Source organism: Chlorocebus sabaeus, chromosome 9 (genome assembly GCF_047675955.1).
Source record: "Chlorocebus sabaeus isolate Y175 chromosome 9, mChlSab1.0.hap1, whole genome shotgun sequence".
Lineage (NCBI taxonomy): Eukaryota > Metazoa > Chordata > Mammalia > Primates > Cercopithecidae > Chlorocebus > Chlorocebus sabaeus.
This window is the reverse complement of record NC_132912.1, coordinates 121,796,267-121,823,982: the sequence shown is the minus strand read 5'-3', so window position 1 is coordinate 121,823,982 and position 27,716 is coordinate 121,796,267. Positions and strand designations below refer to the sequence as shown.

At 48.9% G+C, this 27,716-nt stretch overlaps 1 protein-coding gene across 6 annotated transcripts; it reads left to right on the top strand.

Moving 5' to 3' along the window:
- Positions 1-550: 550 nt before the first annotated feature.
- Positions 551-27,716, top strand: SFXN4 (sideroflexin 4). Of its 6 annotated transcripts, none has more exons than XM_073019396.1 (15): positions 552-747; positions 2,052-2,117; positions 3,793-3,867; positions 5,102-5,128; positions 5,232-5,286; positions 6,376-6,401; positions 8,093-8,146; positions 8,230-8,286; positions 8,424-8,489; positions 10,029-10,107; positions 11,616-11,731; positions 19,288-19,373; positions 20,706-20,823; positions 25,471-25,561; positions 27,698-27,716. In XM_073019396.1, the coding sequence occupies exons 1-14, from the start codon at positions 637-639 to the stop codon at positions 25,546-25,548; spliced, it is 1,014 nt and encodes a 337-aa protein (XP_072875497.1). In that variant the 5' UTR covers positions 552-636; the 3' UTR covers positions 25,549-25,561; positions 27,698-27,716. The 6 variants fall into 6 exon arrangements, with proteins under 6 accessions (XP_037865538.1, XP_072875497.1, XP_072875496.1 ...); XM_073019395.1 differs by lacking the exon at positions 27,698-27,716 and adding an exon at positions 27,393-27,499; XM_038009607.2 differs by lacking the exon at positions 27,698-27,716 and having other exon boundaries at positions 553-747; positions 25,471-25,874.

The window sequence follows — 27,716 nt, the reverse complement described above, 5'->3', positions numbered from 1 at the left end:
TGCCCCAACACTGGGGAAAAAAAAAAACCTGTCGGGCTGAGGGCCCCAGGGCCCTATATTTGGTTTGATGCTCTGGTGTTTGTTACTCTTCAAATTCTCAGTAACTTGAATAAGGGGCACCGCATTTGACATTTTCACTGGGCTGAGCCCATGATGCCGCCGGCCTGACTGCGCAACACCATGCACCCTGGAATTCGTGGGCAATCGGAGGGATTTTCGAGGGCAATGACCACGGGTAGGGCGCGGCAGGAGCGCAGGGTGAGGTTGCGGAGGGCCTCACTCACAACCTTTGGGGATCTTCGCATTAGATGCTGTGATATGGGGTTCCGATATTGACCCCTTGGGGCCTGGAGACGGCCCGGCTCCCCAGAGGTGCGGAGGAGTGCAAGCAGGGTTGGGAGGACATGGCCTGTGGGAGAGCTGGGCTCGCCGGAACAGTGGGCGCCCAAGGGACCCGAGGCGCTGTGACACGGGACGTCGGGCGCGCGGGCCTGGGGCGGGAACTGCGGGTGCGCGCGGCCCGGGGCGGGGCTCGCCGCCCGGCTCCTCCTCCGCGCGCGGCCCGGGGCGGGGCTCGCCGCCCGGCTCGTCCTCCGCGCGCGGCCTGGTGTCGGCGGCCACTCTAGCCAGCACAAGATGTCCCTAGAACAAGAGGAGGAAACGCAACACGGGCTGCTCCTAGGATGCAGCGACGCCGTCCCCGCCTTCATTGAGCCCAACGTGCGCTTCTGGATCACCGTGCGCCAAGTACGGCCCCGGGCCCCGCGCGGCTGGGGGCGGGGTGGGGGCGGGCCGGGCCGCGTGGTGTCGGGCTGGCCCAGGTGACCTTGGCCAGGCCACGTGGGCGCCCCCCGTCTCCGTTTCCTCGTTCCGGAGTTGTGCGGGGTACGCGCACCACCAGCCTTCACTCCTTAGGGCGCGGGAGGGGACGCAGGGGAAACCCAAGCTGCCCACGACCACAACGTCACCCTCCAGATCGCCCTCTCGGAGGGGCCCAGTTCGCTCAGGTGGCTGCTCCCTACTCCCTGAGCTGTGGCTGAGCAACAGATTGGGGAGAAACAGGCCGTCCCACCTTGGTAAGCCCAGCCACTCTCGGTGAGACCCCCGAGGCTTTGGGAAGCCACCCTTGGACAGGAAATAAGCAGGACTCACCTCCCTGCGGCGTCTAGGGCAGCACCGTCCAATAGAAATAAGATGTGAGCCTTACAGGCAATTAAACATTTTCCAGTAGCCACGTTAAACAAGATAAAAAGAAAAGGTGAAATTTTTAACAATACAGTACATTTAGCCCAGCAGGTGCAAAATACTAACATTTCAACATGTAATCAGTACAAAACATTCCTGAGATATCTTACTCGTTTTTTTGGTGCGAAGTCTTCCAATCCGGCGTTTGTTACACTCGCAGCACATCTGGGTTCAGCCGCATGTGGAGAATCAGAGAGCAGGGCTTTAGGGGGTTCTCTTTTAGGCCTCTCCTAAAGTGGGGTCCAGCCCTGTTTTTTTAGGTGGGGAAATTGAGAAGGGACAGTGAGCTCCGGTTGCTCCAGCAGAACCAGGGCTTAAAGCTAGAACCACTACAAAGTTTGGGGTTTGCTGGAGCAAACCTCCTTTCCCCAGTGTGACTCCAGCTGCACCATTGAGCCCTCACTGGAGTGAAGCCTTATAGCAAGCAGAGAGTGAGGCCACAGATTCTGAGATCTTCTAGGCCGTTGCTTCGAGGTCATATGTGAGATATGAACATAGGACCATTTGAACCCCAAAGTCTGGGATTTTCGCCCTCAAGGGCAATTGATACTGAGCGGTTAAGGGCAGAGACTTCTGAATCATTTACTGGCTGTGTTGCCTTGAGTACATTCATGAGTCCCTCTAAGCCTCAGCTTCCTCACCTGGAGAATGGAGAGGTTGGGAGGATCCCAGGAGTTGATGCCAGTAAAAGGCAGATCACAGACCCTGGCAGGTTCTCAAAAAAAAAAAAAAAAAGCCAACTGTTACTACTATGTCTTTATTTTTCTGCTGCTATTAACCTCTCTGTTGCTTTTCTCCCTCATAAGTCCTTTATTCGACGATTTCTTCAATGGACAGAATTATTAGATCCTACAAATGTGTTCATTTCAGTTGTAAGTATTGTCTTCAGAGCTAATGAATTTCACATTTTATTTTGAAACTTAAAGACCACGTGTCCCTTTTTTTTTTTTTTTTCAGACGGAGTTTTGCTCTTGTTGCCCAGGCTGGAGTGCAATGGCACCATCTCAGCTCACAGGAACATCTGCCTCCCACGTTCAAGCGATTCTCCTTCCTCAGCCTCCAGAGTAGCTGGGATTACAGGCATGCGCCACCATGCCCAGCTAATTTTGTATTTTTAGTAGAGACGGGGTTTCTCCGTGTTGGTCAGGCTGGTCTCAAACTCCCGACCTCAGGCCCAGCCCACATGTCCCTTTTAAAAGCAGTTGAAATAACAATCTGCATATATTATTGTGTGTATTCCTTCTGAATGAACTTGTCAGATTGGAAGGGGTAAAGAAAAGCGTACATCTGACCATGTGCCATGCCTCATGCCTTTAATTCCAGCACTTTGGGAGGCCGAGGCACGTGGATCACCTGAGGTCAGGAGTCTGAGACCAACCTGACCAACATGGTGAAACCCTCATCTCTACTAAAAATACAAACATTAGCTGGGTGTGGTGGCAGGTGCCTGTAATCCCAGCTATTTGGAAGGCTGAGGCAGGAGAATCACTTGAACCCAGGAGGCGGAGGTTGCAGTGAGCGGAGATCGCGCCACTGCACTCTAACCTGGGTGACAAGAGCAAAACTCCATCCAGAAAAAGAAGAAAAAGAAAAGCGTACATTTGTTTAACAGGTAATATCAGGCCCAGGCCGGCTGCTGGTGATTCAGAGAGAAACAAATCTTCCACATGATGGAGGACAGACTGGCTAAACTAGTCACATCCTGGGCGACAACAGTGAAATTCCGTCTTTAAAAAAAAAAAAAGAAAGAAAGAAAATGTAATAAAATTAGAAGCAAATATAACCAGATGTTTACAGTTGTTAATTCTGGGTGAGGGGATTATAGTGTGTAGCCATTCTTTGTAATTTTTGTATTTAATTATTTTTTCTCAAATTAAGAAATGGAGGCTGGCTTGTGTCTATAATCCCAGCACTTTGGGAATCTGAGATGGTAGGATCTCTCGAGAATAAGAATTTGAAACCAGCCTGGGCAATATAGCGAGACCCTATCCGTACAAATAAAAATATAAAGTTAGCCAGGTGTAGTGGGTTGTGCCTGTAGTCACAATTAATTGGGAGGCTGAGGCAAGAGGATCACTTAAGCCCAGGAGTTTGAGGCTGCAGTGAGCTGTGATCACACCACTGCACTCCAGCCTGGGCAATAGAGTGAGACTCTGTCTCTTAAAATAATAAGAAAATAAAGAAAAAGAGGTAAGACTGAACTGATTAGACGTGGAAGTGGGTGAGGGAGAAAGACTTCCGGGTTTCTGACATGCATAGCTAGGGGATAGTGGTAACCATTCAGTGGGACAGTTGACATCAGAGAGTGGGGGAGGTGACAGCATGATTGCGGGCAGCTGCTGGAGCATCTAGGAAGAGGAAGGTGTAAATCTGAATGGCACTCAGGGCTATCCTAATGGCTAGAGAGCCTAGGGCACCTTGTGGCTTGAAATCAGGCATGCAGTTGAAGTCCAATGCATGCTAGTGAGTGAGCTGGTGATTCCTACATCTGGGGATAAACCTGAACAATTTGAGATCATTACTTGATTTCTTGATGTCTAATTTTAGGAAAGTATAGAAAACTCGAGGCAACTATTGTGCACAAATGAAGATGCTTCCAACCCCGCCTCGGGGGACCAAAGGGTATGTTTCATGTGCCCAGGTCTGGCTGGTTGAAGGCTGGGTGTAGTTGCCCTCAGATGGTTCTGCCTGCATGGCCAGGTGGAATTTGGCCATTAATCTCTCTCTCCATCTCTTTTCTTTCTTTTTTCCTTCCCTTGGGAGCCACTGTTCTATTGGCTATTAATGCTGTCATTGTTATATACTGCCCAGAGGACCAGCTTTGCAAAACTGGGTTAGTTTTTAAAATGTAGTTAGAATTCTGTCCCATAAACCAGACAGCAAGATTCCTCCTATGCAGTGGACATTTGTGGGGATTCCCTGCAGCTGATTCCTGGAGGCCCATGGCAAACTCCAGAATTCAGACAGGCCTCTGACGTCAGAATTCATTCTGCACTGCAGGCGGTGTTCCTGCTGATAGGCTCAAACGAGCCTGTCGAGGTTCCTTATCTACCTCGCAGTGTGTGGGGCTTTCTGGAGCTCACAGACACCAGTTCCTCAAGGCAGCCTCTGGAGAGCTCACATATTTAACTTACTTTTTCTAAGAATGTGTTGGGGACCCTGGGCTGACAGCTTGGCTCTGTTGCAAGTAACTTGGCTTATGGCACGGTGTGTCGTCAGCACACGGCCTGCTCTGCTCTGAGCCAGAGGCAAGCCGGATTCGGGGACTCATCTGAGGCATAAGTTAGGTGTTGGTCTTCTCCAAGGGTAGAGACAGGACTTTTTAATGTTCTGGTCAGTTTCTCTGTGTGGCTCATCTCTGCTTGCCATTAGTTCATTTGTTTATTCATACGATCCATTGATTTTGATTTGTTCTGTCGATGTGGTGGAAAACAGCTCTGGCCTTCACTGTCTGAAAGGTAGAGCAAAGGTGGTCCCAGAAATGAGACTGGCAAAGAGATTCTTTGGTGCTGAGCCACCTTTAAAAGCCTTTTTTTTTTTTTTTTTTTAAAGGCTGGTTGTGATGGCTTACCCCTGTAATTCCAATGGTTTGGGAGGATGACTTGATGCCAAGAGTGCGAGACCAGCCTGGGCAGTATAGCGAGACCCCATCTCTAGCTGGGAATGGTGGTGTGAGCCTGCAGTTTCAGCTACTCAGGAGGGTGAGGTGGGAGGATCGCTTGAACCCAGTAGTTCGAGGCTGCTCTGCAGTGAGTGAGGATTGTGTCACTGCACTCCAGGCTGGGTGACAGAGCAAGACCTTGTCTCTTAAAAAATATTTAAAATGAAACAAAGCTATTCTTTTTTCTCCTTTAAGATACAAGAAGCTTGGAAGCGAAGTCTTGTAAGTTTCAGTCCCTTCCTAATTTTTAGTGTCCTAAAATAACAAAACCAGACATCTTTGCATCTCCCTTCTTGCATCTAACCTTGCATCTCTCCTCTTGAAGGCCACAGTGCATCCTGACAGCAGCAACCTGATCCCCAAGCTTTTTCGACCTGCGGGTGAGTCGACTCTAATTTTCAGAAGTGGGTTGGGATGATGTAGTTTTTAACACTTAGAAAACTCTGCCTGCCGGATCACCTGGGGTCAGGAGTTCGAGACCAGCCTGGCCAACATGGTGAAATCCCATCTCTACTAAAAATGTAAATATTTAGCCGGGCATTGTGGTGGCACATGCCTATAGTCCCAGCTACTCAGGAGGCTGAGGCAGAAGAATTGCTTGAACCTGGGAGCCGGAGGTTGCAGTGAGCTAAGATCGAGCCATTGCACTCCAGCCTGGGCAACAGAGTGAAAGTCTGTCTCAAAAAAAGAAAAAGAAAACTCTGCCTGCTTTGCTTCAATTATTTTTCCCCCAGCAGGATTTCTTTTTTTTGAAACAGAGTCTCACTCTGTCACCTAGGCTGGAGTGCAGTGGCACAGTCTCGGCTCACTACAACCTCAGCCTCCCGAGTAGCTAGGATTACAGGCGCCCGCCACCATCCCCGGCTTGTATTTGTATTTTTAGTAGAGACAGGGTTTCACTACGTTGGTCAGGCTGGTCTCAAACTCTTGACCTTGTGATCCGCCCATCTTGGCCTCCCAAAGTGCTGGAATTACAGGCATGAGCCACCGTGCCCAGCCATGTTATAGTAATTTTATGTACATCATTATTATTATTATCATTTTTAGAGACAGGGTCTCATTCTATTACCCAGACTGGAGTACAGTAGCACCATAATAGCTCAAAGCAGCCTCCAACTCCCAGGCTCAGTGGATCCTCCTCTCCTCAGCCTCCTGAGTCGCTGGGACCACAGGGTCATCCTGCCATAACCTTCTTTAAATGTTTTGTGGAGATGGGGGTCTCACTACCTCTACAAAATGGAGGCTGGTCTCAAACTCCTGGCCTCAACCCATCCTCCAGCCTCAGCCTACCAAAGTGCTGAGACCTTGACCCACCATTTTATTAGAAAAGAAAAGAATGAGTGGAAAAAGTCCTTTGAGGTCTGTGCCTTCTGGAAGCTGGGGAAGAGGTGCTCAGGTGGCTGGTCCCCTTCTGGCCCCCTCTGCCTGGGCAACTGCGGTCACTGACACCTCCTCTCTTCTCCTGCCAGCGTTCCTGCCTTTCATGGCGCCCACGGTGAGCAAGCAGACATTCGCCGTTAGGAGACTAGGAGCTTGGGAAGATGGCCACTCTCCTCCTAACCTCGGCTGTGTCCCTCCAGCTCCAGACCCCTGTCCCATGACTGCCTGATAGATGGTTGTGGACCCCTACTGATAACCCATGACTGCCATTCATATGTCCTTGTCTCCACTCCTTCCCCCTCCCCACACCCTCCCAGTCAGGCATCCGGGCCTCTGGAAGGCCACAGCTTGGCAAGGTCATCCCTTTCCTGAGCACCAAGTATGCGCAGAGCACTGGAGAAGCGGCCAGTGAGTTAGGATGCGCTCCCTGCACAAACCCCTCACCACCAAGTCCTCGTCTGACACAGCCCCTCACCTGGGACCTGGCATTGTCCCCGTGGGACCTGGTATTGTCCCCGTGGGGCTTTCCCACCTTAGTCCTCGGAAGGTGCTTTTTGTTTTGTTTTTTTGTTTGTTTGTTTTTTGAGACAGAGTCTCGCTCTGTCGCCTAGGCTAGAGTGCAGTGGCACAATCTCAGCTTGCTGCAGCCTCTGCCTCCTGTGTTCAAGCAATTCTCCTGTCTCAGCCTCCTGAGTGGCTGGGATTACAGGCGCCTGCCACCACGCCCAGCTAGTGTTTTTATTTTTAGTAGAGACGGGGTTTCGCCATGTTGGCCAGGCTGGTCTTGAACTCCTGACCTCAGGTGATCCACCCACCTTGGCCCCCAAAGTGCTGGGATTACAGGCATGAGCCATCATGCCTGGACCATTTTTTGTTTTGTAAAATACGGTCTTGCTCTGTTGCCTAGGCTGGAGTGCAGTGACGCAATCATAGCTCACTGTAACTTCAAATTCCTAGGCTCAATCGATCCCCCTACTTCAGCCTTCTGAGTAGGTGGGACTACAGGTACTCGCCACCATGGGGCTAATTTTTAAATTTTTACCAGAGACAGAGTCTTGCTACAATGCTCAGGCTGGTCTTGAACTCCTGGGCTCAAGGGATCCTCCCAGTTTGGCTTACCAGAGTGCTGGGATTATAGGCGTGAGCCACCACTCCCAGCCCAGGAGGTACTTGTCCACATCACAGGCTGGCTCCTGTCTGCTTCCCCTAGCAAATATGTACTACTTCTTCTTTTTTTTCTTTTTTTTTTGAGACGGAGTCTTGCTCTGTCTCCCAGGCTGGAGTGCAGTGACACGATCTTGGCTCATTGCAACCTCCACCTTCCAGATTTAAGTGATTGTCCTGCCTTGGCCTCCTGAGTAGCTGGGATTACAGGTGCACACTACCACACTCGGCTAATTTCTGTGTTTTTTGTAGAGACAGGATTTCACCATGTTGGCCAAGCTGGTCAAGAACTCCTGGCCTCAGGTGATTCTCCCACCTCAGCCTCCGAAAGTGCTGGAATTACAAGAGTGAGCCACCACGCCCAGCTAACAAATGTGTACATCTTAGCCACCCTGCTGGACTAAGGCCCTTGAGACGGCCTGCTGTGTGCTCCTGGATGTCCTTAGAGCTGCTAGTTTGGTGCTTGGCAGGTGCTGTCACTCAACCTTGTCTACCAACTGGCAGCCTCTGTACCCACCACCAGCCTCTCCTGCCCCAGCTCCCTGGGGCTCAATTCTCCGTCTCCCCTGGGAAGTTCTTTGCTACTGCAAGTTCTCCCTCCACAGAAACACTTGTAACTGTGTTCCACTTTCTTCTTAAAAGGTATTTTTGTCAATGTTGCCACCAAAAGGGATCAAGTCCGTGATTTTACCTCAGGTAGCCATTCTTCCTGTTTCACGATTACTAAATTCTGTGATGCTTGAAACCAAACTGTGATCCATTTGCCCCTCTCTCGGTAGGTTTTCCTCTATACCTACATGACAGTGTTCAACAGCATCAATGGAAACAGAAGTTATGTGAGTATTATGAGACGCAGAGGGTGTGGGGTTTTCTGTTATTTATTTTGGAATTTGTTGTATGTATTTGTTTTAAAATTATCCTTGCTGGATAAAACTGTGATATTTGCTAAATAAGTACTTTTGATTCTCCTTAGACTTGTAAACCACTAGAAAGATCATTACTAATGGCGGGAACTGTTGCTTCTTCAACCTTCTTAGGAGTAAGTATTTTTAGAATCTGTCAAATCTTCTTTATTCCTCAGAATCCAGGAAGCTTTATTTATTCTAGTTACAAATTTATGTTCCAATTTAAACAATTTAGAAAGTATGAATAGGAAATAAAAGTCACCTGTAATCCTATTATCCCAAAATAATCATGTTAATAGTCTTAAGTTTCTAGGCATATACATGGTACTGGTATCTTTTTATTTTTTTCTATTTTCTATTTTCTTTTTTTTTTTTGAGACAGAGTCTCGCTCTGTTGCCCAGGCTGGAGTGCAATTGCATGATCTCAACTCACTGCAACCTCTGCTTCCTGGGTTCAAGTGATTCTCCCACCTCAGCCTTCCGAGTAGCTGGGATTACAGGCACGTGCCACCACACCCAGCTAATTTTTTGTATTTTTTTTTTTTTTGAGACGGAGTCTTGCTCTGTCGCCCAGGCTGGAGTGCAGTGGCCGGATCTCAGCTCACTGCAAGCTCCGCCTCCCAGGTTCACGCCATTCTCCTGCCTCAGCCTCCCGAGTAGCTGGGACTACAGGCGCCTGCCACCTCGCCCGGCTAGTTTTTCGTATTTTTTAGTAGAGACGGGGTTTCACCGTGTTAGCCAGGATGGTCTTGATCTCCTGACCTCGCAATCCGCCCATCTCGGCCTCCCAAAGTGCTGGGATTACAGGCTTGAGCCACCGCGCCCGGCCAATTTTTTGTATTTTTTAGTAGAGAAGGGATTTCACCATGTTGGCCAGGTTGGTCTCAAACTCCTGACCTCAGGTGACCTGCCCACCTCGACCTCCCAAAGTGCTGGGATTACAGGCATAAGCCACCACGCCTGGCCACTACTGTTATCTTTTTAAAAATTGTTATATAAATTGTGTGTTATAAATATGTTATATAAACTGTGTTATATAATTTGTGTATTGCTTTGGATGTCAGGACACTGTACTGGTGAAAGATGGAGATGTTAGCATCAGACAAGCCTGGGCCTTCATCCTGGCTCAAACCTTTAATGGCTCTGTGACTCTCAAGAACTTTCTTTTTTTTTTTTTGAGATGGAGTCTTGCTTGTCACCCAGGCTGGAGTGCAATGGCGCAATCTTGGCTCACTGCAAGCTTCGCCCCCCAGGTTCACGCCATTCTCCTGCCTTAGCCTCCCAAGTAGCTGGAACTACAGGCGCCCGCCACCACGCCCAGCTAATATTTTGTATTTTTAGTAGAGACGGGGTTTCACCGTGTTAGCCAGGATGGTCTCGATCTCCTGACCTCGTGATCCGCCTGCCTCGGCCTCCCAAAGTGCTGGGATTACAGGCGTGAGCCACCGCGCCCGGCCAACTTTCGACAACTTTCATACCTCTCTCTAAGCCCCTGTTGACTCCTTAGATGAACAGGGAGAGGACCTCCATGTTGCAGGAATTTGAAAAATACATGAAGGGCACTGGCAGCGGTCTGACCTGTAACAGAAACTAGGTCAGGGCGGCCTCTCTGCTAGTGAGTAGGTTCTGCTGATTTTTCAGTCCCATGAAATAATGATTTTTCTCTCTTCTAGGTAGTACCTCACTTTATCCAGATGAAGTATGGCCTGGCTAACCCTTGGATTAAAAGACTCTTACCTGTGGTCTTCCTCGGTGAGCAGGAAGGGCTGGAGCCTGCAGTCTGGGCGGGGGCTGTCTTTGTGGTCTGTGAGCCTTCCTTCGTCTCCAGAGGCACCTGGCTGCCTTGGTACATTGTGACTGATGACAGGTGGCCTTTGCGGCCCTGCAGGCCCCCAAGCGCAAATTAGGTCTTTGCTCTGAGAGGTGACACTTTCTGTAAATACCCACATTAATGGCCAAAGAATGAACACAAGACTGGAAACACAAATTACACTTTTTTCTTGAGACGGAGTCTCGCTCCGTCACCCAGGCTGGAGTGCAGTGGCGTGACCTCGGCTCACTACAACCTCCGCCTCCTGGGTTTAGACAGTTCTCCTGCCTCAGTCTCCCGAGGAGCTGGGATTACCGGCGTGCGCCACCATGCCCAGCTAGTTGGTTTTTTGTATTTTTAGTAGACAGGCCTTCACCATATTGGCCAAGCTAGTCTTGAACTTCCAGCCTCAAGTGATTCGCCTGCCTCAGCTTCCCAAAATGCTGGGGTTACAGGCATGAGCCACCACGCCCTGCCCTACATTTTAAAGATTATCTATATAAACGTTCTACATACATTATTTTACTTAATCCCGACAACTTATGGATAGGAAATATTATTATTCCTCTTTACAGATGAGGAGACTGAGGCACAGGGAGGTGAAGTAACTTGCCTAGAGTTACACAGCAAGCAAATGGTTAGTATAGGGATTCCAACCCAGTGGGGTGACAGAGATATTAGCTGAATATTTTGACTCTGCCAGCCTGCAAGTTTACTATGTCATGCTCCAAATTTGAGTTTGGGAATCATAGCAGTTTGAAGAGTTGGCAAACTGATGTCAGTGGTGAAATTGAGGAAATGGTGTTATAGAACCCTTACAGCTTTGGCCGGGCATGGTGGCTCACACCTGTAATCCCAACACTTTGGGAGGCCATTGTGGGCGGATCACTTGAGGTTAGGAGTTCGAGACCAGCCTGACCAACATGATGAAACCCCATCTCTACTAAAAATACAAAACTTAGCCGGGCCTGGTGGTGGGTTCCTTTAATCCCAGCTACTCTGGAGGCTGAGGCAGAAGAATTGCTTGAACCCAGGAGGCGGAGGTTGCAGTAAGCTGAGATCGCACCATTGTACTCCAGCCTGGGCAACAAGAATGAAACTCTGTCTCAAAAAAAGAAAGGAAACCTTACAACTTAAGCAAAGGTGAGGGATATGTTTCCAGGATCCCAGGGTTTCTCCTGGAATCCGGTAAGGAAGCAGGGGTGCTGGAAGCTGGTCCCAGGCTGTGGTCAGGATCCAAGACTGAGTGGTCAGCAGCTCTGAGCCTACTTCCACAGCCCCAGGAGAGCACCTGGTTGGCCCAGCCTGTGGCAGGTGTCCACCTGAGGGTCGAGAAAGGCCAGCTGTCAGAGAAAGAGGCTTGCAGCGGGCAGATACCCAAAGAGATGTTCCTCTGCTGGAACAAGACTCACCCCCGTGTTGGGTGTTCTTTACTTCTTTACATCTACAGTGCAAGCCAGTGGAATGAATGTCTACATGTCCCGAAATATTGAATCCATTAAGGGGATTGCGGTCATGGACAAGGAAGGCAACATCCTGGGCCATTCCATAATTGCTGGGACAAAGGTAAGAGACACGATGGAGCTATAGCTGCTTGCCTTTTGGGCAAAGACTTGACTTTTCTGTTTGGAAGCCAGTGACAAATTCATGTCTGCCTTCAACCTTTCTTTACCCATCTTTCCTTAGCATGCTGAGAGATAACTATTTTTCATTTTGCCCCCTGATGTGTAAAAGATGGGACATTAGTCTGGGTTCTCTGGAGAAACAGAACCAATGGGATATATGTACATAATCTTTCTTTCTGAGACAGGGTCTTGCTCTGTCGCACCGGCCTGGAGTGCAGTGCTGCAGTCTTGGCTCACTGCAACCTCTGCTTCCCTAACACAAGTGATCCTCCCACCTCAGCCTTTCAAGTAGCTGGGACCACAGGCACACACCACCACATCTGGCTTATTTTTGTATTTTTAGTAGAGACAGAGTTTCACCATGTTGGCCAGGCTGGTCTGGAACTTCTGGCCTCGAGTGATCCACCCACCTTGGCCTCCCAAAGTGCTAGGATTACAGGCGTGAGCCACCATGCCTGGCCCCCAATTCCTTTTTGAAATCTCTCAAAAGAAAAGCATGTACCTCTGTCTCCATTGTCCCTCCCATTCACTCCTGAGTTTAAGTGATCCTCCCACCTTGGCCTCACAAAGTGCTGGGATTACAGGTGTGCGCCTCCACACCTGGGCAGTGCATGTCTATTAAGAGATTTGTTCTAAGGAATTGGCTTGCACAATTGTGGGAATCTGCAGAGCAGGCCTGGAGGCTGGAAACTTGGACAGGAGCTGCTGCTACAGTCTTGAGGCAGAATTTCTTCTTTGAGAAACCTCAGTTTTTGCCTGTAAGGCCTCCAACTGATTGGATGAGGCCCACCCACATTGTGGAAGGTAACCTTTTTTTTTTTTTTTGAGACAGAGTCTTGCTCCGTCACCCAGGCTGGAGTGCAATGGCGTGATCTCGGCTCACTCCAACCTCTGCTTCCCAGGTTCAAGCGATTCTCCTCCCTCAGTCTCCTGAGTAGCTGGGATTACCAGCTACCACCATGGGATTACGTGCATACTACCACACCCAGCCCATTTTTGTATTTTTAGTAGAGGTGGGGTTTCACCATGTTGGCCAGGCTGGTCTCGAACCCCTGACCTCAGGTGGTCTGCCCGCCTTGGCCTCCCAAAGTACTAGTTACAGGTGTGAGCCATCGTGCTTGGTGGTAACCTGCTTTTCTTAAAGTCAGCTGATTGCAGATGTGCTCCATGTCTACAGAATACCCCTATAGCAACAACTAGATGAGTGCTGGATTAAATAACTGGGTACTGTTGCTATGGTGACCCATGAGGCTGACTGCCACAGACAGGCATCTGACAAGTGCTAGGCACCTCTGAGAGTGAGATCTGCCCTCCCAGTGTGTGCTGATTGGGGGCCACTCCCCTCCCAGCCTGCTCTGCACTTACAGAGGTCAGTGGACACCCCTCTCTGGGGTTAAGAGAAGCCCTGCTTCTCCCACTTCAGCAGATGTCCTTATAGTCTTCATTGCTAAGGACTACTTTCATCAAGAATGGATTTAGAAAATTGAATTTTCTGATCCAAAACTCCTTTTCAAGGCCTCAATTTTGAATGCTTTTTACTATTAGTTTCTTCTTCTTTTTTGAGACAGGGTCTCCTTCTGTTGCACAGGCTGAAATGCAATGGTGTGATCACGGCTCTCTACAGCCTCAACCTCCCAGGCTCAGGTGATTCTCTCACCTCAGCCTTCCAAGTAGCTGGGATTCTAAATACGCACCACCATGCGTGGCTCATGTTTGTGCTTTTTGTAGATGTGGGGTTTCACCATGTTGCCCAGTTGTGTCTCAAACTCCTGGGCTCAAGTGATCTGCCCACCTTGGCCTCCCAAAGTGCTGGGATTGCAAGGGTGAGCCACTGGGCCTGGCCAAAGTATTCTTTCGTTCAGTTCAGCACAGTGACTACTGAGTGCATTCGGCTGTGAGAACCTAGTATAGTCTATGGTGTTTTCATTTTGGGTGTAGACTTCTAAAATAATGTTTTTAGCAGGTGAGATCTTTTGTGGTCCCTGTGAAATGACTTTAGCTGAAGACTGTAGTTGTTTGCAAATGACATATCAAGCAGAGTGGAACAGCCCTGATACGAAGTGAGGAGACTAACCGGGCTTCTGGCAGTGGGGGATCCCGGGGACTCCCTTAGCCAGCCAGGGTACGTCCCTCTACTGGCCAGCGTGTTGGTGGCAGAGGAGGTCAGAAGAGATGGCTGTTCATTCCATCGGTAAATATGTCATTATTCAGCTCACCAAACGTATTACGATTTAAAGTAATCCTATCACTGACTGACGAAGCTGAATTATAAACCATCAGATACATGCTAATGGTATTTCCACCAGACCATCTAGTAGCATAGCTCCTTACCTAAACGAATTGTGACAGAGATAAAATAGTTGTAAGTAACAGAGAAATTGCTGCCAGAAAGAAAATAGGTCACAAGTTTGAAATGAAGGTTCTGGACCTAATAAACTAACCGTAAGTTGGATCACTCGCAGTTAGTCAGGAGTTTGAGACCATGCTGGCCAACACGGTGAAACCCCATGTCTACTAAAAATGAAAACATTAGCCAGATGTGATGGCGGGTGCCTATAATCCCAGCTACTCGGGAGGCTGAGGCAGGAGAATCACTTGAACCTGAGAGGGGGAAGTTGCAGTGAGCCGAGATCATGCCATTGCTCTCCAGCCTGGACAACAGAGCAAGACCCCATCTCAAAAACAACAAACAAACAAAAACAAACCACCCAGGACTGCATTTGTGCTTTCCCCTGGGGAAAGAAACAACACCCGAAAGAGACATTTTTTCTTTTTTTTTTTTTTTTGAGACGGAGTCTCGCTCTGTCACCCAGGCTGGAGTGCAGTGGCCAGATCTCAGCTCACTGCAAGCTCCGCCTCCCGGGTTCATGCCATTCTCCTGCCTCAGCCTTGAGTAGCTGGGACTACAGGCGCCCGCCACCTCGCCCGGCTAGTTTTTTGTATTTTTAGTAGAGATGGGGTTTCACCGTGTTAGCCAGGATGGTCTCGATCTCCTGACCTCGTGATCCGCCCGTCTCGGCCTCCCAAAGTGCTGGGATTACAGGCTTGAGCCACCACACCCGGCTGAGACATTTTTTCAAACACCTTTATTGAGGTATAATTTACATACTGTAAAATTTGCCCATTGTAAGAGGAAAGTTTGATGAATTTTAGTGAATTTAAAACAATTGTGCAGCCAGGCACGGTGGCTTACTCATGCCTGTAATCCCAACACTTTGGGAGGCAGATCACTTGAGTCCATGAGTTCGAGACCAGCCTGGGCAACATAGCGAAACCCTGTCTCTACAAAAAAAATTTTTTTTAATTAGCTAGGCATGGCGGGCTGCATCTGTAGTCCCAGCTACTTAGGAGGCTGAGGTGAGAGGATCAGCTGAGCCTAGGAGGTTGAGGCTGCAGCAAGCCGTTATTGCACCACTATACTCCAGCCTGGTTGACAGAAAGAGACCTTCGTCTCCAAAAATAAAAAATAGGCTGGGCGCGGTGGCTCACGCCTGTAATCCCAGCACTTTGGGAGGCCAAGACAGGCAGATCACCTGAGGTCAGGAGTTCAAGACCAGCCTGGCCAACATGGTGAAACCCCGTCTCTACTAAAAATACAAAAATTAGCTGGGCGTGGTGGCACATGCCTGTAATCCCAGCTACTGAGGAGGCTAAGGCTGGAGAATCACTTGAACCCAGGAGGCAGAGGTTGCAGTGAGCTGAGATTGCGCCACTGCACTCCAGCCTGGGCGACAGAGAAAGACTCTGTCTCAAAAAATAATACTAATAAATAAATGAAACAGTTGTGTGACCATCACCACAGTCCAATTGTAGAACATTTTCATCATCCTAAAAATGTCCCAAATGCCCACTCCTGCCCCCAGCCCTAGGGAAGCACTGATCTGCTTCTTTTTTTCTTTTTTTTTTTTTTGAGTCAGAGTCTCGCTCTGCCGCCCAGGCTGGAGTGCAGTGGTGTGATCTTGGCTCACTGCAACCTCCGTCTACCAGGTTGAAGCAATTCTCCTGCCTCAGCCTCCTGAGTAGCTGGGACTATAGGCGCCCGCCACCACGCCCGGATAAGTTTTTGTATTTTTAGTAGAGATGGGGTTTCCCCGTGTTAGCCAGGATGGCCTCAATCTCTTGACCTTGTGATCCACTGGCCTCAGCTTCCCAAAGTGCTGGGATTACAGGCATGAACCCCCGTGCCCGGCCACTGACTTGCTTTTGTGTCTTCTTAGTTTTTGCCTTTTCCAGAAATTATACATAAGTGAATCACACAGTAGTATTTTGTGTCTCGCTTCTTTCACGTTTGAGATTCATCCATCTTGTACCACATGTTGGTCATTTGTTACTTTTCACTGCTGAGTAGTATTCCGTTCCTGGATATGCTGCATTTTGCTTCTCTATTCCGCAGGCGGTGAATGTTCCGGTTGTGTCCAGCCTTGGGTTATCATGAATCAGGCTGCTCTGACGTTCACTTGCACATCTTTATGTACATGTGTGTTTGTATTTCTCTGCAACTCCATGTGAACTTAAGGTGTTACTATTGCTGTGACGTATTTGTAAAGCTGGAGAGGAGAATGAGAGCAAATTTTTTTAAGTTTGTTCGTTTATTTATTCATTTATTTGTAGAGACAGAGTCTCCCTCTGTCGCCCAAGCTGGAGTGCAATGGTACGAACATGGCTTGCTGCAGCCTCAACTTCTTGGGCTCAAGCAAACCTCCTGCCTCAGCCTCCTGAGTACTACAGGTGTGCACCACCATACATGGCTAATTTAAAAAAAAAAAAATGTTTGTAGAGAGGGGGGTCTTGCTATGTTGCCCAGGCTGGTCTCAAACTCTTGGTCTCAAGTGATCCTCCTGTCTTGGCCTCCCAGAGCGCTGGGAGGTGTGAGGCACTGCACCCAGTTTAAAGCAAATATTGAAACGGCAAGTTATTCCCAGCGCCTCCTGCCTGCCAGGCTTGGTGCTAGGCTCTGGAGGCGCACACCCTGACCAGTGAGAGCCCCGTCTCCCCAGGAGCCCCAGCCTCCCAGCAGGAAGATAGCCTCAGGCTTGACTGGCTGTTTGGAGTCCATCTCACCAGAAGAAACTCCATTTTTGGCATGAGGGGCATATTAGGGTCAAAGAAAAGCTTTACTGGCCTGCTTTAAAAAAAAAAAGTCTTTTTTTCTCCGAAGAATAAATTGTCTGCAACTGTGCATAAGCGATAAGCATTCGTCTATCACTTCCCTGCCCGCGGAAGGTCATTTCCTTTAGCTAAAATTTCAGAAACTGCGTAACCAGCAATATCTGATGGTGAGAGGGCACTGTTGGTCCGATTTCAGGTGACTCGTGGCTGTTGTTCCCCCTACTGGCCCCATAAGCCACTCCTTTGCACACAGCGCCTCCTAATGACGGCGTCTCACCTGGGGTGTCCTCCCCATACACGGGACCAAGGGACAGAGGCGGGCCTCGCCCCACTGACATGGATTCACGGCACACCAACAGCCATTTTTCCCTTCCAGAAGTCAAGCAATTTTACTTTATGTCCCTGAGACTTTTATTTTATTTTCTTTCTTTTATTTTAGAGACTGAGTCTCACTCTGTTACCCAGGCTGGAGTGCAATGGTGTGATCTCGGCTCACTGGAACCTCCACCTCCCAGGTTCAAGTGATTCTCCTGCCTCAGTCTCCCACGTAGCTGGGATTACAGGTGCACGCCATCACACCCGGCTAATTTTTGTATTTTTAGTAGAGACAGGGTTTCACCATGTTGGCCGGGCTGGTCTTGAACTCCTGACCTCAGGTGATCTGCCCACCTTGACCTCCCAAAGTGCTGGGATTACAAGCGTGAGCCACCACGCCTGGCCCCTGAGACCTTATTTTTAAAACAGCCCTCCTCGGCTTCCTCTCTTTTGTGGGGGGAAAGGCATTCCCTGCAGAGGGAACCGCACAAGCGTGACTGTCACCTGCAGCAGGGCAGAGGTGTGAGCAGAGAGCAGGGGCTGGCCAGTAGGAGGAGCCTGGGAAGGCAGGTCAAAGCCAATCATGGGAAGCCGGAAGTGGAAGGACAGGGTTCAGGGAAGGATGGGCGCAGGTGTGCCTGCCCCTCTTGGGTATACCATGTGCTGTTTGTGGTGTATGTGTCTTACCCCGGGGTGGCTTCTAAAGTTAACATGCTAGCTACTTAGGAGGCTGGGGCAGGAGGATTGCTTGAGGCCAGGAAGTCAGGACCAGCTTGGGCAACATAGTGAGACCCCATCTCTACAAAAAATTCGAAGTTAGCTGGGTGTGGTAGGGTGTACCTGTGATCCTGGCTGCTTGGGAGGCTAAGGTAGGAGGATCGCTTGAGCCTGGGAGGTCAGTGCTGCAGTAAGCCGTGATCATGCCGCTGTACTCCAGCCTGGATGACAGAGTGAGACCCTGTCTCTAAAAATAAATAAATAAATAAATAAATACAAGTAGTAAAAAAGTTAACGTGAGCTGTTTTATAGTCAAAATTTCCCTTACAAGTCCGTTAAAGTGCCCTTGAGGGTACATGGTTTTGTGCATATTCACCCATACAGTAAATTGTATGTGTAAATGTTTAATGTATGGAGTAATGTACATTATAGAAAAGATTGTAAACATGTTATAACCTGTACATAACACAATTTTGTAGTACAACACTTTTAATTCGCTGTGAAATGGGTACAGACAGGCGACCTCGTGTGGGTCCCATGCCGTGCCCGTGTCCTCAGAGCTGGGCATCTGGAGGCTCCCCCACTGGCAGGTATGGGAGTTGCTGCCGAGCCAGGTCAGGACAGGCCGGTGGCGGAGATGTGGCTTGGACGGGAAATACGGAGTGAACCTCCGTGGCAAATCCAGCATTTCCACCGAGGAACGATTTGGTTCTCAGTGAGGGTCTGTCTAGAAGCCACCTTTGCTTGTACTTAGTGGATACTTTATTTGGGGTCGTTTGGCAGACGGATGGAGACCACTGTGGAGTCGAGGAGGTAAATCCCCTCCCAGCTATTTCTGGCACCAAGTGCGGCCGACCTGCACACACCTGTACGTGAAAAGGAACGTGGAGGGGATCCTCTCCGCCTCTTTCCACGGGCATCCTTTTTCTGAGTGAGAAGGGAGGGTTGCTGTTGCCTGTCTCTGGCAGGAGTTGTGGGATCCCTAGAAATCGTCTTGCTCCTGTATTAAGCTGCTTTTTTGAGACAGAGTTTCACTCTGTCGCCCAATCTGGAGTGCATCTTGGCGTGATCACGGCTCAATCTTGGCGTGATCTCGGCTCACTGCGACATCCGCTTCTCAGGTTCAAGTGATTCTCGTGCCTCAGTCTCCTGAGTAGCTGGGACTACTGGCGCATAACACCATACCTGGCTAATTTTTGTATTTTTTGGTAGAGATGGGGGTTTCACCATGTTGGCCTGGCTGGTCTCAAACTGCTGACCTCAAGCGACCTACCTGCCTCAGCCTCCCAAAGTGCAGGGATTACAGGTGTGAGGCACCGTGCCCGGCCTAAGCTGTTTTCTTTTCATTTTTGCTAGGCTGTTAGAGAAACGGCAGCATCCAGGGCAGTGCTGTTTGGGACCTCTGCTCTGATTCCTGAAATCTTCACCTACTTTTTTAAAAGGTAAGAGGCATGGTCCTATCCCCAGGTAGGGATCTGAAAGTCAAATCCTTATAAAAACCTGTCAGATACTGACCGTGGTAGACGGTGGAAGGAGTAACCTTCCCGTAAACACACATCACAGCTAAGACAGTCAGATTGTGGCAGGCATGGAAATCCAGGTGTGTGGATTCCACTGAATGGGAAATCCAGCCCAGGCTCTGCCTCCAGTTACCTCGCGTCCTTGACATGTCCAAGGACCTTCCACGGCCATTTCCTCACCTCTAGAATGAGGGGCTTGGGTGACGTGCACGTTCCCCTGGCTCTGATGTGCTGTGAATATTGCTCAAGCCTGCCCCTCTGCACCCCGATTCCAAGCATGTTTTAAATTAGCTTCAGCGACTCCGGATTCAGATTCATCCTTTTGAAGAAGCCAGAAATGGTCTATGAGGTGGAGGACCTGGGCATCCATCAGGGTTCTTGTGGCCCCCAGTATGAGAAGCCTAACCCGCAAGAGCTCAGGCTCGAGGGGAGATGTGGGGCTTTAGGGCCGGAACGGGCCAGGATTGCAGACCATGGCAGCTTGAACAGAAGCTCCCTTGCTGGGCGCGCCTCCCTGTCACCCTCGTGGGTGTTGGTTCCTTCTCTCCTGCCAGATTGGCTTCTTCATATTGATGAGGGACCCGTTTGCTAGTAACTCCCAGCTCATGGCCTCACAGCCTCCTGATCAGAGGTGGAATACAGCAAACCCCAGGGGAGGCAGGAGTGTCTTCCCCTCAGGGCAGACTCCTGGGGAAGGATTCTGTAGGCCTGAGTTGGGTTGTGTGCCTGAGCTGCAGTGTGGCGAGGCTGGGATTCGCCTGCTAGGACCACACACACAGCACATTTCCAAGAAGGAGGGATGGGATGGCGCGGTGGCTCACGCCTGTAATCCCAGCACTTTGGGAGGCTGAGGTGGGCAGATCACCTGAGGTCAGGAGTTTGAGACCAGCCTAGGCAACATGGTGAAACCACGTCTCTACTGAAAATACAAAAATTAGCCAGGCATGGTGGCGGGCGCCTATAATCCCAGCTACCCAGGAGACTGATGCAGGAGAATCGGTTGAACCCAGGAGGCAGAGGTTGCAGTGAACCAAGATCGCACCATTGTACTCCAGCCTGGGCGACAGAGGAAGACTCTCTCAAAAAAAAAAAAAGAGAAAACAGGCCCTGATCCAGCTGTTCAGGTGCACTAAAAATAAAAATTAAAAAACAAAACAAAGCAAAAAAAAAAACAGGCCCTGATTCAGCTGTTCAGAAAATAAACAAGCCCTGATAGTTTCACATCACTAGTGAGCCACGCCTTGTCTCTTACAGGACCCAGTTTTTCCTGAGAAACCCAGGGTCGTTGTGGATCCTGAAACTGTCTTGTACTTTCCTGACAATGGCACTGATGGTGCCAGTTTCTTTTAGTATATTTCCACAGATTGGACAGGTAAGTGCCCTCATTCCACTTTTCTCTCAAAGTTTTTTATTTTGCGGTTATAAAAGTAAAGTAAATAAGTTATTCTTATAAATCTGCAAAGTTTATAAAAATATAAAACAAGACCAGGTGCAGTGGCTCACACTTGTAATCCCAGCACTTTGGGAGGCCAAGGTGGGAAGATTGCTTGAGCCCAGGAGTTCAAGACCTGCCTAGGCAACATAGTAAGACCCTATCTTTACAAAAAATAATACACAAATTAGCTGAGTGTGGTGATGTACACCTGTTGTCCCAGCTGTTTAGGAGGCTGAGGTGGGAGGATCACCTGGGCCCAGGGTTGAGGCTGCAGTGAGCTGTGATTGCACCACTGTACTCCAGCCTGGGTGAGAGTGAGACCCTATTTCAAAAAAAATAATAATAAAATACAGTTGACTTTTGAACAACTTAGGGGTTAGTAGTCAAAAATCCAAGTATAACCTTTGACTCCCCGAAAACTTAATAGCTTACTGTTGACCAGAAGGCTTACCAATAGCATAAAAAGTCAACACATATTTCATATTCTATATGTGTTATATAATGTATTCCTACAATAAACTAGAGAAAATAGAATGTTATTAAGAAAATCAGGCCGGGCGCGGGTGGCTCACGCCTGTAATCCCAGCACTTTGGGAGGCCGAGGCAGGTGGATCATGAGGTCAGGAGATCGAGACCATCCTGGCTAACACGGCGAAACCCCCGTCTCAACTAAAAATACAAAAAAATTAGCTGAACACGGTGGCAGGCGCCTGTAGTGCTCACTTGGGAGGCTGAGGCAGGAGAATGGCTTGAACCTGGGAGGCGGAGCTTGCAGTGAGCCAAGATCGCACCACTGCACTCCAGCCTGGGCGACCAGAGAGAGACTCCGTCTAAAAAAAAAAAAAAAAAAAAAAAAAATCAGGCCAGGTGCGGTGGCTCATGCCTGTAATCTTAGCACTTTGGGACGCTGAGGCGGGCAGATAACTTGAGATCAGGAGTTCAAGAGCAGCTTGGCCAACATGGTAAATAAAACTCCAGCTCTACTAAAAATACAAAAATTAGCCAGGTGTGGTGGTGCCTGTAATCCCAGCTACTCAGGAGGCTGAGGCAGGAGAATCGCTTGAACCTGGGGATGTGGAGGTTGCAATGAGCCAAGATCATGACATTGTACTCCAGCCTGGGCGACAGAGTGAGACTCTGTCTCAAAAAAAAAAAAAAAAAATCGTAAGGAGGAAAAAATATATTTACTGTTTATTACATGAAGGTGAGTCATCAGTTTCAGTAAGGATCAAGGTCTTCATCCTCGTCATCTTCATGTCGAGCAGGCTGCGGAGGAGGAAGAGGGGTTGGTCTGACTGTCTCACGGGTGACGTAGGGGGATGAAAATCAGTGTATAAGTGGACCTGTACCGTTCAAACCTGTATTATTCAAGGGTTAACTGTAATGATATTTATATTTAATTCTATCCCTCAATTCTCTTGGTGCAGTTTTGGGTTCTGTTTTTCTTAACACTATTTCATAAGCATTTTTTTCTGGGGCATAAAAAGAAATGTTTTAAAATTACTTAATTAAATAAATTTTAAATACTCCAAAATGTTCTCTAACTACGCCCTCTCCAATAGAACTTTCTGCAGTATGGAAATGTTCTATAATAGATTGGTGCTGTCCAGTATGGTAGCCAAGAGCTACATGTGCTTCTGAGCACTTCAGGAGAGGCTGGTGTGACTGGGGAACGGAATTGTAAATTAAGTTAAATTTTAAATTAGGTACTCTTGTGTGCTTAGTGGCTCTTGGACAGCCTAGTTCTGTAGATAATTTATAATCTAATTTATTATGAGTCAGACTGCCTGGACTCAGATTCCAGCTTCTCCACGACCTTGGTCAACTTGCTCCATTTTCTTATCTGTTAAAGAGAGCTGAAGATAATGGCATCTCTGCCAAGGGTTGTTGGTTAGTAGGTAGCAAGGACTTTTTTTTTTTTTTAAGTCAGAAAGCCAGTTTTTTAAATTTCCAAAGCTCTGCCATAAATTTCTAGCAGATGTCAAGGACATTATTGATGCTAGCAGATATCAGCAATTTCTTGGCTAAATATTTTAAGTGCTTGTTTCTGTCACTATAAATATATATGTCCTCAAAAGCGTTTATATTTATGGAATGATCTTGTTCAGAATCCACATTTTATAGGTTTAGGTTTTAGGATCATTCATTCAAGCAACTTTGCCAGCACAACATAGAAGTTTCAAATTATTTTAGATAGTTATGCTTATTACTATGCTATGGGCGAGGGGTTGGGGAGTGAGGCAGCATCTCAGAATAAAATTTCAGGCTAGGCATGGTGGCTCATGTCTGTAATCCCAACACTTTGGGAGACCAAGCTGGGAAGATTGCTTGAGGCCACGAGTTCCAGACCAGCCTGGGGAATGCAGTGAGACCCCGTTTCTACATAAAATGTTCTAAAAATTAGGTCGGGGGCTGTGGCTCATGCCTGTAATCCTAGCACTCTGGGAAGCCCAAGTGGGAGGATCACTTGAGCCCTGGAGTTCAAGATCAGCCAGGGCAACGTAGCAAGACCTCGTCTCTGCTGAAAATAAAAATTTGGCTGGGCACGGTGGGTCACACCTGTAATCCCAGAACTTTGGGAGGCCAAGGTGGGAGGATCACTTTAGCTCAGGGTTTGAAACCAGCCTGAACCTCATCTCTATTCTGAAAAAAATTAAAAAGAAAAAATAATAGTAATAATTAGCCAGGCATGGTGGTATGTGCCTGTAGTCCCAGCCACTCAGGCAGCTGAGGTAGGAAGATCACCTGCTCTTTGGTCAAGGCTGCAATGGGGCCACAGAGTGAGACTCTGTCTCAAAAAAAAAAAAAAAAAAATTAGTGGGGTGAAGTGGCACACACCTGCAGTCCCAGCTACTCAGAAGGCTGTGGTGAGAGGATCACTTGAGCCCAGGAAGGAGAGGAAGAGTTTATCCCCGGTGGAGGATGGGAAGGGCTGAATGGGCACGTGAGGCTGCAAGGAACAGGCAGGATGCTGGGGGCCAGGTGGCAGGGCCTGCACAGCCAGGCCGAGGAGGTGGGCAGCAGGTGAGTCATTCAAGGTTGGAAGGGGCAGAACTCCCAGAGGCCAGAGTGGAGGCAGGAAAGGGAGTCAGTCACACACATGACCCCAGATGCCAAGACTTGCTTGCTGGACTTTGAAAATATCCTGTTGGGGTCGGGCGTGGTGGCTCATGCTTGTAATCCCAGCACTTTGGGAGGCCGAGGTGGGTGGATCACGAGGTCGGGATGTTGAGACCATCCTAGTTAACACGGTGAAACCCCGTCTCTATTAAAAATTCAAAATATTAGCCAGGTGTGGTGGCAGGCGCCTGTGGTCCCACCTACTTTGGAGGTTGAGACAGGAGAATGGCATGAACCCCAGAGGTGGAGCTTGCAGTGAGCCGAGATTGTGCCACTGCACTCCAGCCTGGGCGACGGAGTGAGACTCCATCTCAAAAAAAATAAATAAATAAAATATCCTATTGGCTCAAGGCGGGCATGGAGGTGCTTAGATGAGATAAGGAGTTACTACTAATTTTGTTGCGTATGATAATGGCGTAGTGACATGACATGAGAATTGCCTTAAAATACTCAAGGGAAAAAACCCTGCTGCTGGGTGTGGGAGGTGCTTGATGAAATGAGATCTGCAAATTGTTAATAGTTATTCCTGAGTGAGCACATGTGAGTTCATTACATTCTTTCCACATTTGTTTTTTGTTTGTTTGTATGTTTGAGACAGGGTTTCTCTCTGTTGCCCAGGCGGGAGGGCAGTGGTATAATCATGGCTTACTGCAGCCTTGACTCCCAGGCTCAAGTGATCCTCTGGCCTCAGCCTTCCAAGTAGCTGGGACTACAGGAACGTACCACCACACCTGGCTCATTTTTATTTTTTGTAGAGACAGGGTCCCACTGTATTGCCCAGGCTGATTGCAAACTCCCCACCTCAAGCAATCCTCCTGACCTTGGCTCACTGTAACCTCCACCTCCCAGGTTCAAGCGATTCTCATGCCTCAGCCACCGGAGTAGCTGGGATTACAGGCACCCACCACCACGCCCGGCTAATTTGTATATTTTTTGTAGAAACGGGGTTTCACCATGTTAGCCAGGCTGGTCTCAAGTGATCTACCCGCCTCAGCCTCCCAAAGTGTTGGGATTACAGGCATGAGCCATTGTGCCCAGCCATCTTAAAACTTTTTAATGGAAAGTTTCAATTATAAACAAATATAGAGATAAGTAAATAACAATAATAGGCCAGAGGTGGTGGTGTGCGCCTGTAATCCCAGCTACTCAGGTGGCTGAGCTACGAGAATCACTTGAACTTGGAGGGTAGAGGTTGCAGTGAGCTGAGATGGTGCCACTGCACTCCAGCCTGGGCAACAGAACAAGACTCTGTATCAAAAAAAAAAAAAAAAAAGTTTAAAAAGTTTCTTTACTACTTGGGTGATTAAAAAAAAAAAAAAAAGGCTACATTTTCTGCTATAGATTAGACATTATTGAAAAAGATAGACTGTGAAATGGTGGCTTTCAGAAAATGATTTTTTTAACTTGACTTCTAAGGCAAGAAAAACTATTAATAGAAATATTGTGAATTTAACTATTTTTCAGATACAGTGCCGTAGTCATGAAGAGAAAATTCAGCCTTCAACAGAAGAAACAGAAATCTTTTATCACAGAGGGGTGTAGGCATGAGTTTCAGGTGAATTTATGTGCTTCCCGCTTGAAAACCTTCACCTCTCCAGGTTCGGTTTAGAGAACTCTGCCAGAGGTCTTCTGGGGACCCCAGAGGTGTCTGTGCTGACAAGGTGACTTAAAGTTCCACACTGAGATCACTCCCAGGCTGGCATGTCTGGGGTTTTTAAGGCTGGCTGGAGAAGACAGTGGGAGGGTGCCCCGTCTGACATCCCTGGGGTTGCTAAGAAGATGGTTGGAGTGGGGATCGGCCTGCGAAAGGATACTATGAAATCACTAATTACCTAATAAACCTGTCTCAAGTTGAGTATTTGAAGAAAGAACACAGAGAGTCCACTGTGCCCAGGACACAGGCGTCCAATGGATAGGCCATCTCAAGTGGAACACGTACCCCTGGGGTGCTGTTTATGGCCTCCGACCCCAAAAGCAATCTTGTTTCCTTACTCAGCGTCCTCCAATCTAGACAGCTGCTTAAAACCTTTGCTGCCCTCTGCCCAGTGCCTCCTTTCTCCTCTCTGGAGGCTGAGGCACGAGAATCACTTGAACCCTGGTGGCAGAGGTTGCAGTGAGTCGAGGTCGCGCCATTGCATTCCAGCCTGGGTGACAGAACTAGACTGTGTCTCAAAAAGAAAGAAACTGCTTGTCACCTGCCTCATTAGAGGCTGGATCTTGCTGTCACCCAGGCTGGAGTACAGTGGCACAACCATAGCTCACTGCAGCCTTGAACTCCTGGGCTCAAGGGACCCACCCGCCTCAGCCTCCTGAATGGCTGGGACCACAGGCGCCTGCCACCACGCCCGGCTATAGCCAGACCTTAAAAGAGTTGTCACCCTCACAGTCTCTGCCCCACCTCCAATTCTACTAAGACTTCTCTCATCCATGACCCACCTGAATGTGGCACTGCCACACTGCTGGGCACTCAGGCTGGTCACTGAGCTGCTTACTTGGCTGCAGTTTGCCATTTGGATGTCCCAGACACCTCAAACTCAACCCATCCAAACTTGAGAGCAGCTCTCCCTCCCAGTCTCAGGAATTGACACCACCACCTACCCAGGTGCACCAGACAGGATCACTGGAGATGCCCTCTCCCCACCTTAACCCCAGCGTATTCAGTAGACGGGGCCCAGTACATGGAGTCTGGAACCCATGTATGCCCGCTGCTACCGCCCAGCGCAGTCCAACAGCGTCCCCTGCTGGCACTGCCTGGCCCATCTCCTGCCTACTCCCTCCGGTCCACGTTCCAGCCTGCTCTTCTAAATCACACCTGCTGAACAGGTTTTTTGTTTTGAGACGGAGACTTGCTCTGTCACTCAGGCTGGAGTGTAGAGTGCAGTGGCACGATCTTGGCTCACTGCAACCTCCACCTCGTGGGTTTCACACGCGTCTGTGTGAAAAGACCACCAAACAGGCTTTGTGTGAGCAATAAAGCTTTTTAATCACCTGGGTGCAGGTGGGCCGAAAAAGAGTCCGCGAAGGGAGATAGGGGCGGGGCCGTTTTATAAGATTTCAGTAGGTAGTGGAAAATTAGTCAAAGGGGGTTGTTCTCTGGCTGGCAGGGGTGGGGGTCACAAGGTGCTCAGTGGGGGTGCTTTTGAGCCAGGGGGAGAAGGAATTTCAGAAGGTAATACCATCAGTTAAGGCAGGAACAGGCCATTATCACTTGTTTTGTGATTCTTCAGTTACTTCAGGCCATCTGGATGAATACATGCAGGCTTGGGCTCAGAGACCTGACACTGGGTTCCAGTGATTCTTGTGCCTCAGCCTCCTGAGTCGCTGGAACTACAGGTGTGCACCAGCCACCACATTCAGCTAATTTTTGTTTGTTTTGTTTTTAGTAGAGATGGGGTTTCACCCTGTTGGCCAGGCTGTCATCTGTCCTCGTGATCCACCCGCTTTGGCCCCTCAAAGTGCTGGGATTACAGGCATGAGCACCGCACCCGGCCTGAAAAGCCTTAAATGGCCTCCCAGTGCGTCAAGATCAAGCCCACATTCCTCACCACAGCAAGCCTTTCCCGTACTCATATCCTGCCACTCCCTCCCCTCCCTCTAGACCCTCCAGGTCCTCACATGGGCTGTGGTCTCTTCTCCGGACCTTCACACAGCTGTTTCCTCTGGTCTGAGTAGATGTCTTCTTATGCTTCAGGTCTGACTTTGACATCGAT

Coding starts and splice junctions, on each gene's coding strand:
- SFXN4 (XM_073019396.1), top strand. CDS start 637: ATGTCCCTAGAACAAGAGGAGGAAACGCAACACGGGCTGCTCCTAGGA. Junction 748..2,051: donor TCTGGATCACCGTGCGCCAA/GTACGGCCCCGG, acceptor CTCCCTCATAAG/TCCTTTATTCGACGATTTCT. Junction 6,402..8,092: donor TGCCTTTCATGGCGCCCACG/GTGAGCAAGCAG, acceptor TCTTCTTAAAAG/GTATTTTTGTCAATGTTGCC.